The following is a 12,360-nucleotide window of genomic DNA, read 5'->3' on the forward strand; positions in this document are numbered from 1 at the left end:
TGCTTCCTGAAATCTAAACTAGATGTCATTCCCCCACCACAATCCCGGAAGATTATTACAAAGAAACACTAGATCACACTTTTCAGGGGAAGAAGAGACTCCTATATGCTTATTGGATTCTTGAGAATAATCTAACACTTTAAAAATACTGGTTGGTGATCCTAAATACTGGTCAGCCATTTTCCATCTTAAATACTAGTTGGTTACACTTAGATTTGTTCTAATATGTGGCCAGTAAATAATTAATTAATAATTACAGAATGTTTGGAAAGGGATGCGGTTCTTGTAGGGTCAGATCTCCAAACTAAAGAATAATGGCCCAACTGCCAATGAGGGTATAAGCAAAGGGAATTACATGTAATATCCAGCCCGGATATTTAATCCAATCTCTCACACAAAACATTTAGAAGAGTGAACAGATAATTCATGCAAAAAACTTTCAGATCTAACAAGTAAAATATCATCAGATAACAGTCTCAGAAATTCTATTTCATTCCACTTTCCAGAGTACATGTAAAAGTACCAGCAACATTGTGCTTTCCCAAATGGTTATCAAAATCAAACTTTATAGTAAAAATAACATTCAACTCCAATCGTAAGCACAGAAAATAACTGTCAGATTGGAGAATAAGAGAGAAAATATAAGCCCAAGTGAAACACCTGAAATGACTTCTCCCACGCACAATGGTTTCTCGTCTGTCTTCCAGGTCAAGGGTTTCTGTGGTCAAACTGGTTGAAGTTGAGCTTCCAATTCTTAAAGAGAAGAAATTTGAAAATCCAATCCAATATCTAATCATGAAGAGATTAAGCCTCTAAAAGTCCTTTTGTAGCCATCTCTATGTCTCTTCATTTTCTTCTGAGCCTTGTTCACTTTAACTAGTGTCTCCATTTAATAATAAATTGGCATGAAAATCCTTCTGGCATTAAATAAATATCCTATCTTAGAAACCCATGTATAGTAGCTTACCAGAATGCTCTCTGCAAAATGCTCCAAGTCCAATATGACAATGGCCAAAAGATAGAACCTTGTTGACTTACTAAAATTAGTAAGCATCTAGAAACCCTATAGAAACTACTACGATTGGCTGGTAATTGAAAATGCCTTAAGCCAAAACTCGCACAAATCATCAATAAAGACCAAATCAGCCCATAGAACCACGATGAAAGGGCTAACGATGCATCAAAGAATAATGGCCCAGAATAGGGGACGTTACAACCCTCCCTTTCTAGAGATTGCTTTCCCTCAAGCAATCAACATCTGCATGCTATGACTAGAATACCTAGATCCCATACCAATCTTAGAAAAATTGCTTCATTAGTCCGTTGTGCTACTTTGATATAAGTAGTGTATCTAGAATGGTGAAGCCACTCATCAATATAACACTGAATTAAAGCATCAATCATGTCAATACCAAGATCCCACGAAATTATGTTGTCATGGGTATCTATCATGTTGGTCCATCCTAAACGGTTGATCAATGAACCAAACTGCTCAACATCTAAAATCAATACCAAAGGCACATGGAAGCTAATACTACCATCATCAATCTGAAATGTCCGAGTATATAGGTGTGATGGGTAAGGAAAGGGCTGAGAACACACTCCCTATGATGAAGATATAACTCTTATCAACCCCCAACCAAGGTGATCTAGCTGCTAAAGCACAAAAACCATCCAGTTCATGTATAAAATAGAATCTGAAATAGTGTATAAGCTTAGAGTAGTAGTACTAATTCTGGAAATCACCCCATCATTGTAGTCTTGTGAGCGAGTCCATCACTAGTACATGCACCTGGGTCCCAAATATGGCAATCGATCTCATCCTCATCATGTGAATCAGTTGGATCTTCCTCATCCATTATAAAAAGTGGATTATAAAAAGTCACATCAGCATTCACCTCAAAACAATTGTCAATCATTGGATGTTTTCCATCTCAACTTGACGCGTGAGCAGTTCCAACTTTTTTGAGGCAGCTACCCAAGCCATAAGTCTGCTGAATGCTATCAAGTTCCTTAATCACTTCTTGGAAATACTCATGCCTTCCTATGATCTCTTGTTCCCTAGATTGATTGGTGGAAACAATCTGATTTTCCGCTTCACAAAGAGCAACTCGTGTATTACCCAGTGCCTCTTGAGTAACATTAAGCTCCCTGTTGAGCTTATTAACCTCTTTCTCTTTTCCCTTCAATTGTTTAGCATATATTTCAGCTCCCTTTAAGATGCAATCCTTGTCTGAAAGTAGACATAAGTAATCTGATTTCAAAGACTCAAATGCTACTTTAAACCTTTGTAGATTAGCAACAAAAGAATTAGTTTCCATTCCCACTTGCCTCTTTTCCATTTGTGTCTTCCTGTAAAGATCCTCAATTGTTTTGTGAGTGTCATCGTAACACACTAAGGCTGCAACAGTCATATCTTCAGTAACTTTCAGCTGCTTCAAGGCATGCTTCTCATCATTGTCATTTGAAGTACATTTTCTGAATGGTCATCCAAAATGCCATCATCCCTGAATACCATCTTTGTTTGGTACACTAAATCACTATGATGATAAACAAGTTGCTGATATAAGAAACACACAATTCATCACACCACTCAAGATGTCATCATATATCTCAGACTCCCTAATTGATTGATTCGTGTGCAAAAGCAAGTTTGTTTTCATGACATCATTTTCAAGAAGATTCTTATCATGTGAAGTCTCCAACACACCCTTTCCTTAGGTAATGCACGTTCTTCAAGATTCTTGTCTTTAACCACCTCCAAGTCACCAATATAGAGAGTTGTATAACCATATTTGTATTCTTTTGTAGGGGCAAAGCTGTGAGATTTTTATCTTCTTCAATGCTGGTCTGAATTTCTTTGTCTTCGTTATCTTCATTATAAACCTCACAAACATGATTTAGTATTCAAGTTCACTGACATGTAAAACAAATCTGCTCTTCTCATTTGGTTCTTACTTTTCTTGGATGTTTCTACAAGCCGTAAACTCATAATTCATTTTTAGACATGTGCTTCTTGAACTTTTCAATTTTGTGCACAATCAATTTTTTAATGTCTTCCTTGCCATTCAACATCTCCCTCTCTTGTTTTTATTCATGCTGTTGCAAAGTTTTTGTTTTTAAATGTAAAATGCTTTGTTTCAAAAAACAGGCAATTAAAACTCAAATGTTGGAGAGAATTTTAACTGTCAACAAATTTATACAATGAATTAATCAAGTCACATTATATGGGTTTGTGAATCTATATTCGTCCAACAACTCCATATTTTAATTCTCTTAATTTTCTTTTTATGAAAGGAAATTTACATTTTTGTGAGCCTAGAGTTCCACTGGTTGCTTGAAAAGTCATGCTGTTTGCATAACTATGTTTTCATTGCAAATCTTTTCATAAAAAATGATCAAAATACTAGGAACAATCTCATGAAATTTCCAACAAAACCATTTTGTTCCAGCTCCGTTTCCATAAAAATCACACTGAAAGTTAAGCTCTGTTAATTGGAGAAATACATGGCCACATAAACTTTCCATACGAGGCAAAATAAATATACGAGAAATCTCTATAAAAGGATTTTACTCCATGACTTATATGATGCGGGGGCATCATATAGTGCTTATGGTTATTTTTTGTTTTTAAGTTGTTTTGGATGTGGTTGGGTCCAATAAGGTCGTTTAAGACCATTTGGGATCATTTTGATCCATTTTAGCATGTTTATATGTCAAGTTGTCAATGTTGCAACAAAAGTTAAGCAACAGTGCCAAAATTGTCATAATTGTTATGATTGTTAAAAACATGATTAGGTGGCAGTTGGAACAGTTGGAAATGGTTGTAAATGCACAAATATGTAATCCAAACTCGAATGCCAAGGTTGGAGAATGTGATGAAGAAAGAAACTGTGATTATGATAATTTTTCTGCGTTTTCACACATTGCTGGCTGATTTCTTAATTTTGTATGGACTAATGATCTTTACATGATTGAAGATGTTAGAGTAGTGAATTACCTTTCGTTTGTAGTTGATCTTATTAAATTTCATTAAGTTTTGCGGAGGATATTCCATTTTCTTAATTGACAGGTACAAACCATGGCCAGAGTTTCCAGCAACAGTTTTATTTTTAGCACTGCCTCCTGGTGTTGGATTTATATGAAAATTGATGTGGAGATCAGTGCCAGCATGAATTCCAGTCTCTCCAAGTTTTAGATCATCATGTAATGTTTGGCATGAGTTATATTGACTGATCTGAGAGGACAGAGTATGACAGTGTTAGGAGAAAGCAGTGTTAGAATATGAAAGAGCACATTAGTGAATATTTTGGATCGAACAATCAAGGAACACACCCAAGAATGATTTGGGAAGCCTTCCAAGTTAGTGTTTGACTGTCGAAAACAAATTTTTTCTTGAATTGCCTTAGTCTAAGAAAGTTGTCTCCCCTAGGTTGAGAAAAGCAAGAATTATAATACCAATGAATTGCTGCATTGTAAATCGTCTTCATGAAAGAGTTGTTTACGACCATTTAATCCCCATAACAGCTCTTTCCATGTCACTTGAGGTGTCCAAAACATGTATATTCAAGGATTCCCAAAGCAGGCCCAATGTTAGCGGTCTAGTGAAGAGTACATAGGTTGCCTTGAATAGTTGATACTCTATAGTAGGTTTGTGTTTTTGTCCTAATAGAAGTTTTCCTCTGCATCATTATAGCTAAGATAAAATTAGTTTTGTTAAACTGTATGTAGAGTATTAAGATTGTGTTAGGGTAAAAGCTCCATTTATGCAATATGATTAACTGAAGGCTTTCTGATGTGAAGCGACGCCTAGAACAAGCAGCCAAATTGGAAACAAAACTGAGATTATCTTTTGGTGATTCAGAATTGCTTATAGATTATGATACTTTCTTGCATTTCAAAGGGAGCAGATTTTTTCTGAGGTGGTCTTGTTTTAAGGTTGGATTGTAAGAACCCCAACATATTCTAACTTCACCTCTATAATATCCCTTGCTATTTGTAATGCAAATTTGAAACTCAAGTAATTTTGTCAAACACTTGTCATGAGATCTCTATCTTGCTGTCTTTTATTTTCAGATTGTTTTTGCATGCTTGGAGTGGTTTCAAATGAAGTTTAAATGCTTGCAAATAATCACTAAGATATTTAGGCAAATAACTGAAATTAAAATACAATCCTTTCCGTCTTTTTGAAAGCATACATATGATTTCTACATGTAAAATGTGCGCCTACAGCCAATAGACATTTTCACGGATACTCGACATGCATACTAGTGATTCATTATAGATTTGAAATAAATAACTACGACATGGTCTTCCATTGAACAGTTATTGTGCAACCTTGCACCTCCTTATTTCAATTCCAAACCATTTACAGTGAATCAATTTGCAGTTTATGGTGACTTTAAATTATCAAGCAAATAATATAAAAACCTGGTGAGCGCGCATTGTGTTATTGTTTCAACATTCATAGAATTGTCTCCAAAAAAATAACAACCCCTTCCAATGCACATAGCTGAAGATATTAGAGTCCCCAAATGCCAAAATAAATTCCCTTTATTGCTCACCACTTCTTGGAACCCTCATGGAAACAATAAATAACTTGCAGGTGGTATAATTCAGATATGGCTGCTAATTGGAATGCTAATTTCAGCCACTATGAGCCATGTCCCCTATTGCTGGGTATTAATTATCAATAATCTGTTGCTAAGTAATCAAAACTGAACGATACTTCTCCAATTTCAATGCACATTGTGACTCTGAAATAAGTCACACATAATAGGAAACATCAGCACTTCTTCCCGTACCTCAGATGCTAGTAAACTATAAAGAAAACCCTCGTTTCTCTAAGCTGAAACTCTTCAAACCCTTGGCACAATTCCCTTCACCCATGTCGCCAAATTCACAAACATCAAATGCACAAACAAAATGAATAGATTTCTACCTCTTTGGCTTGTTAAATTTTCTTGAGTAGAAATTGTTCAAGTATCTTCTCCAATACATTTCACATAATTTACTAATATTTGTTTTTGATGCATTTTATTTTGTACTTATAAGACCTTTAACATATTTGCATTTATATTCCATGCTGACTTACGAAATAATAAATAGATCCACTCCATTTATTATAATGTTCATTTGATGCACTCATTTAAGTCAATTGCCCCTCTTTTAATGAATACTTTATATTATAACCCTTTAATATTTAATATTTAATAAAGAATGCTTTATTAATAATTAATACCTTGAATGTAAGCTAGTAAACTTTTTCCACTTAATCAACTGATAAACTATGCTAATATTATGTCCAGGTGCATTGTTAAAAATAGCAACATGGGCATAATTGATTTACAATAAATATTAAGTCCCTCAAATTGAGCCAATTGATGAATGAGTCAATCATTGTGCATAGTAGTGCATACCATGAGTCCAGGTGCCCCTACTAGATATAGTATTGACTATAAATTGACATGCTATAAATAGTAAGTCTCAAATTGGAAGCTCTTTTGATGTCCCTACAACTCTATGCCAATACCAACTATTTAGGTACCCTACTCAGAATATTGACCCTAACTTCCCCAAAATAGTAAGTTACTATAAATAGTAAGTATGCTGACTTGACTCAAACAAAGAGCAATCTTGAACATCCTTGATCATTGGAGTGGAAATTGGCCTTTGGCTTTGCCAACTAGACCCTCTAAACAACTCCATTAGCCTATGAGGGTCAAAAAATAGGCCAGTCCTCTAAAAATTGATGCTTACGAAATTGGGGACATTACATGGATTTTGTTGTTTCTTTAGTTGGTTGGTTCATTTATATGATCATTTTAACTTGTATTTTTTAAGGATACTAATTTAAGTTCCAGGGTTGAGACCATGCTAGCTGGGTCAAGGTCCGGGTTCATTGTAGGTTTGGATTTGGGTCGGGTCCGTTGCATGTCCACGCAGGGTTTGCACTACGGATTGTGGGTCCACAAATTAGGCGGACCTCTGGGGATCCACGACCCACGGGGCCAAAAAGTAACTTGATAACACATTAAATAATATTTTATTTTTAATATTTTTTTTCTAAAGCAAGTCTGCTAACTTGGATATGACCATCTAGGATCTAGCTAGAGCTACCTTGCTGGATGTGGATGATGATGGTGATGATATAATACCATTTGGGGCTAGTGGAATCAGTTTGGGTTCCAATGATGAGGATTTTGATTTAGTTGTAACCGGGGATGACCCATTGATCCCTCATCTTTTGATGACCCATTTGACCCTTGAAGGACCTTGATACAATGATAAATATTAAACACTTGTCACTATTATCATTATGTTTCAAATTTTATTATTTGATGAACTAGTCTATGTTTTGAAATTTCATTTTGCAATTCAGTAATTGAATGTATGATTTTCTTTAGAATTGTGATCCCAGGAACCCATTCTTGAATCTGAACTTGAACGTGCAACTTAGGTAATGGTGCAAAATGTTGACTTGATAGACATATATACAATAATTAATGCATAGTAAAATTGATTTATTACAAATGAATTATTCATACAAGAATTCATGAGTAATAAAAATTAGTTTTCATATAACAGTTTCTTTCTTAATTCATGAGACACTCGTACAAACTGGAATTAAAGGGAACTATTTCAACACACTTTCCGTTTTCTCAACTATAGGACTGTATAAACTTGCTGACAGTTGCGATGAAATTCTAACTATTGGAAACTACTAAAAATAATTCCATCAATTGACAAGGCATAACCATACCCACTAAATAATCAGAAGCACAACATTACTAATATGTAACATATATCTTTTATTCTATCTACATACTCTAATTTCTGGACTCGTGAGAAAGAGGCTTCATAGGGAAATGTTTCATACTAGTATGCTGCTAGAATGTTATTGGATTCAAGAAGATTTTGTGTATTGTATCAACGTACACTTGTTCTCGAGATCAGTACAGGCTCAGTGTCTCTCTGATGGCACATCTTTTTTTTGAAAAGTGTTTCTCATGAAAATCTGGTGTTTATTATGGTTTTCAATTTTTCGTATGCATTCTCGTGTTCCATTTGATGGTTTAAGTCCATGTGATTTAATTGGATATGAACCCTTTTGGTCTATGATAACTTTATTTATTTGATTTGTTATCAACATACAAGACTCTACTTGCCTTCTTGATCCTCAAGCTGAGCAACTTGGAGATAAAATATTTTTCACTTCTTATTTGTGTCCATGAAAATTATACTACAACCTGTAGATAAAGTTACAATGGCTTCGAAAAAGGATTTAAATTTATTTATTTTATTTTTGTTAGTGGAGGGTGGTCCCTTATTTGGGGTCATGTTTGACTCTTCGATTTGGATATCACGATTTTCTATATTTGATTGCTCTAAATGCGAGCCATGAGATAGAGGTTTTATGCTGTTATGCAGGTGTATTATTATGTTAGAATACTATTAGACAAGAGAAGATGAAATTAATTGTATTGATGTACTCTTTTTCTTCAGATAAGTACAAGCTTAGTGTCTCTTTAGTGGTGGAGTTTTCTCTGAAAGGATTTCTCAACATATTATCTTGTGTTTATTATGGTTATCTTGTTTTTTTATATGCTTTCCCATATTCCATTTCATGGTTTAGTCACATTTACCTCAAATGGTTTAGTTGGGATTTGAACTCTTATTAGTTTATGTTTTCACTGTATCTTATTTACCTGCTATCTTATACTGTAACCTTCATTCTCACAGAAACTAATCATATCCTAAATATTTGAAACTATATTTATCCACTTATCAAAATTGGATGGGATAAAACTGAAGACAGGATTTTAATTTAGTTGTTTATTTTATCTGTTGCAGTTACAGATACGGCGGCTTCCAAAACCGGTTATTGCAATGGTATGACAGTTATCATAGTTTTGTTTCTCATAAGATTTAGATTTATGTTTGGTCCAATTCTATTTATGTTTTTTGTTTATTGTATATCAGGTTGCAGGATATGCAGTTGGTGGTGGGCATGTTTTGCACATGGTTTGCGATTTAACAATTGCAGCGAATAATGCTATTTTTGGTCAAACTGGTCCCAAGGTCTGATTTCTGTTCCACGTGACATCTCAGAAAGATTCATCTGCTGGGTACAGTTTCGAGAGAAAAAATAATTACGTATGCAAATCACACGTCTAGTTTGGACACATTTTATGGTGGACCTATCATTGAAAACTTTAATTGAAATTGATGTCAGTGGACAAAAGTAACTTCCCAGCTGCTGCCATCTTATTATGTATGCATTTACATATATCTGTAGATGTAAATTTCCAAATTTGATGTATTCCGTACCATCATATGATCATATGGATTGCAATTGGCATTCATAGTTTCCTGCATAGATTAGGATTTCCATCTTAAGTATTTAAAATTCAGGATCTTGCTCAATATGGATCTAACGTTGCTTGGTGGAGTGGTAAAGTTGGAACCCACACTGTGAGAGTATCAAGATTCAAGTCCATCCAACTGTGCTCCAGTGTCAAAGTTGGGATTGATACTGTCAGAGTATAAAGATTCAAGTCCATCCAATTGTGCGTCATTATTACCAACCAAAATATTAGTTATGATTATCATTTGCATTTTTCATGGTTCTAGATTGCCTCTGTTTGGTCTACAGTGGTATACAGCTGCATTATCTATTTCTTAATTTCTCTTCCCAATGCCATATGATAAGTCACTTTTTATGAGCCTTGTGATTCACATCAACATTTACACATCATCATGAGATGCCTTTCTTATTGTTTCTTTCAATTTATGACTTTCTTGTCTTATATAACCAGAATCTGGAAATATTACACCCTTTCATCATGTTCAGGGTTGAAGTAATAGATTGTAGAATTGTATGTTATAAACATTCACATTTTGGGTGTTATAGATTCAAAGAACCTTTCTGCTTATTGTGGCAGGCTTATATCTTGTGTTCATCTAGTCCTTATGAGCAAGCTGATCTTTATTATTACCTATATATTCTACAGTCTACCTCGAGGGTTGGGTTGAGTAATGAACGTAGAATTTGATAGGAAGGTAAAATAGTGCATTAAACTAAGAAACAAACAACAGAGAAAAAAAGATAATGTACATTGAAAGTGATTAGTCTTGAAAAATAAAATGCAGTTCACCTATTTATGATAGTTGGTGCTACCCAAAGTAACATTGTAACAAACGGTCTTTAATATATGATGTCGTTCCCTATCCGTTGTATCTATGATTATTGCATTCAAAATAGTAAAAGGGATTGAAAACTATAAATTTGGAATACTCAGATTCTGAGTAGTATTGTCGTCGGTAAATATTATGTAGCCAACAAGATATATGTCGTCGGTAAGTGTTATGTAGCCGACAGGCCCTTCGGGAAGGTTCTTGTTATGTAGCCGATGACCCTTTGGGAAGGTTCTTCGGAAAGTATATATACACCCTCCGGGATCATTGTAATCATCATAAGCATAATGTAATGTCTTGGGCATATGTGAATAATAAAAGGAGTTCTGCTGTTCTTGTTCATTGTCTGTGTGCATTAATCTATTTACGCATAGGGTAAACATTTAGCGCTATTGCCTGATGGACCTAGAAGAAAGGTTGGAATGAAGACTCATGCTGAATTAGTTGAATAAACTTAAGAATAAGCTGAAGGAAAAGGATGAAATACGCACAATACAAGGGAATTTGATTTTGGTACAGCAGGCCGAATGCAGACGAAGGTTTTAGAAAATTGCCGATGGTCACCGGTGCACCGAGGAACTATTGGAAGAGACTTGACAACTGTTGAATTTGGTGGAAGAAGGAAGGGAGGAGTTTCTGAACCTGCATACGCCGAGGGAAGAGAATCCAGATGGAAGGGGATTAACTTGCACGGCTCGGAGTGCCAAGGGAGCACGAGTGTGGAGTGAACTCTTCGTCCGAGACACACTTCCAGAATGGACAGCTTGAGTTGATGAAAACCCTTCTTCACCAAATAGCACAATTGTTGGAAACAATGCAAGTGTTCAAAGTAGCGCGGGTGTGCAGGACAGCGCAGGTGTGCAGAACAGTGTGGGTATCCAGAACAACACGGGTACGCAAAACAGTGCGGTCACGCAACACATCCCTCAACCTCGAATAGTAATGGTTGGACCAAAGGAGAAGTTGCCAAAGTTTGATGATGATGGAACAACCGATCCAATTCGACACTGTAAAACATGCAAAACAATTTGGAGGGCGAATGGTATAATGGATACAAATGAATGGGTTCAACAATTTCCGACAACCCTAAGGGGCGTAGTAATTGATTGGTTCGCCGATATGGATCTTCAAAAATTAACCACTTGGGACAACCTTAAGAAGGAGTTTACCATCGAATTTCAACTGCTTCGCAACGACAATGAGATTGTAGCCGAAATATACAATACAAAACAGGGGAAGAATGAAACGGTCCGATTCTATGCCAGGAAATTAAAAGACTTAATAAATAAAATAGAAAATAAGCCAGGTGATGGGCTGCAAAAAAGATGGTTCATTGAAGGCCTACACTCGAAGTTGCGAAAGAAGATGAAGATTGTGCCACCATCGTCATACACTGAAGCATACAATCGGGCAATGAACTTGGAAAGTGAACAGAAAACAAAGAAGAAGAAGAGTAGCTCATTTGAGTTAGATGACGATGCGTCTTTGAAAGAAGAGAGTAGCAATGACGAAAAGGGCAGCAAGAAGGTCCGAGCCCTTCAAAAGGATATGATCCGAATGATGAAAGAATTTAAAAACATGTAGGAGACCAAGGGAAATGAGCTATGGTGCATAGACTGCAAGACAGAAGGCTATACGAAGGGATCTTATCCGAAGAACTAGTTCTACTAGATCTGCTAGATCATGTGACATTCCACAAAGGAATACCCCTTCAATATGAAAACAAGAGGACCTTAATGAGTTTTCTTGACACAGGAGGCTTCCGCATCAGGAGGGAGCGAAAACACCAGTACGGAGGGTGCCACCTCGGGAGGGTACAAAAATAATAGACGAGGGCAAAACAACAACAATGCCAATAATAATAATGGGAGCCGCAGTCGAATTCAGTACGATGCGAATGGACGACCGATGGTTCAATGTCAAGCATGTAATTTGTGGGGCCACTTTGCTCGAGACTGTACAACGACAAATGCACCGAAGTTGTTATGCAGATAGTGCGGTCTTGGAGATCATGAAGATGCCAAGTGCCCGAAATTAGGAGTGAATTTGATCACCATCGGGATGGATGAAGAGGAGGTTCTAGCAATCACATGGAAGCAAGCAAAATTGTACCCCGATCTGACGGAAGAAAAGAAGAGACCGGAGGAAGCAAGGGTAGAAATC

General features: G+C 36.0%; 1 protein-coding gene across 3 annotated transcripts in view; it reads left to right on the forward strand.

Annotated features, from left to right (window-relative positions):
* Window positions 1-12,360, forward strand: part of ECHID (enoyl-CoA hydratase/isomerase D) — a 291,880-nt gene that overhangs the window by 141,697 nt on the left and 137,823 nt on the right. For all 3 annotated transcript variants that reach the window (XR_016358067.1, XM_089807443.1, XM_089807444.1), the window contains exons 4-5: window positions 8,854-8,892; window positions 8,983-9,081. Coding sequence is in view for 2 of the 3 variants with exons in the window: in XM_089807443.1 (XP_089663569.1) it covers window positions 8,854-8,892; window positions 8,983-9,081 (138 nt within the window). In the remaining variant the exon portion in view is untranslated. The remainder of the gene's footprint in view (window positions 1-8,853; window positions 8,893-8,982; window positions 9,082-12,360) is intronic.

The sequence above is a fragment of the Cupressus sempervirens genome, chromosome 10, assembly GCF_028749045.1.
Source record: "Cupressus sempervirens isolate cs-2001-9-10 chromosome 10, ASM2874904v1, whole genome shotgun sequence".
NCBI lineage: Eukaryota > Viridiplantae > Streptophyta > Pinopsida > Cupressales > Cupressaceae > Cupressus > Cupressus sempervirens.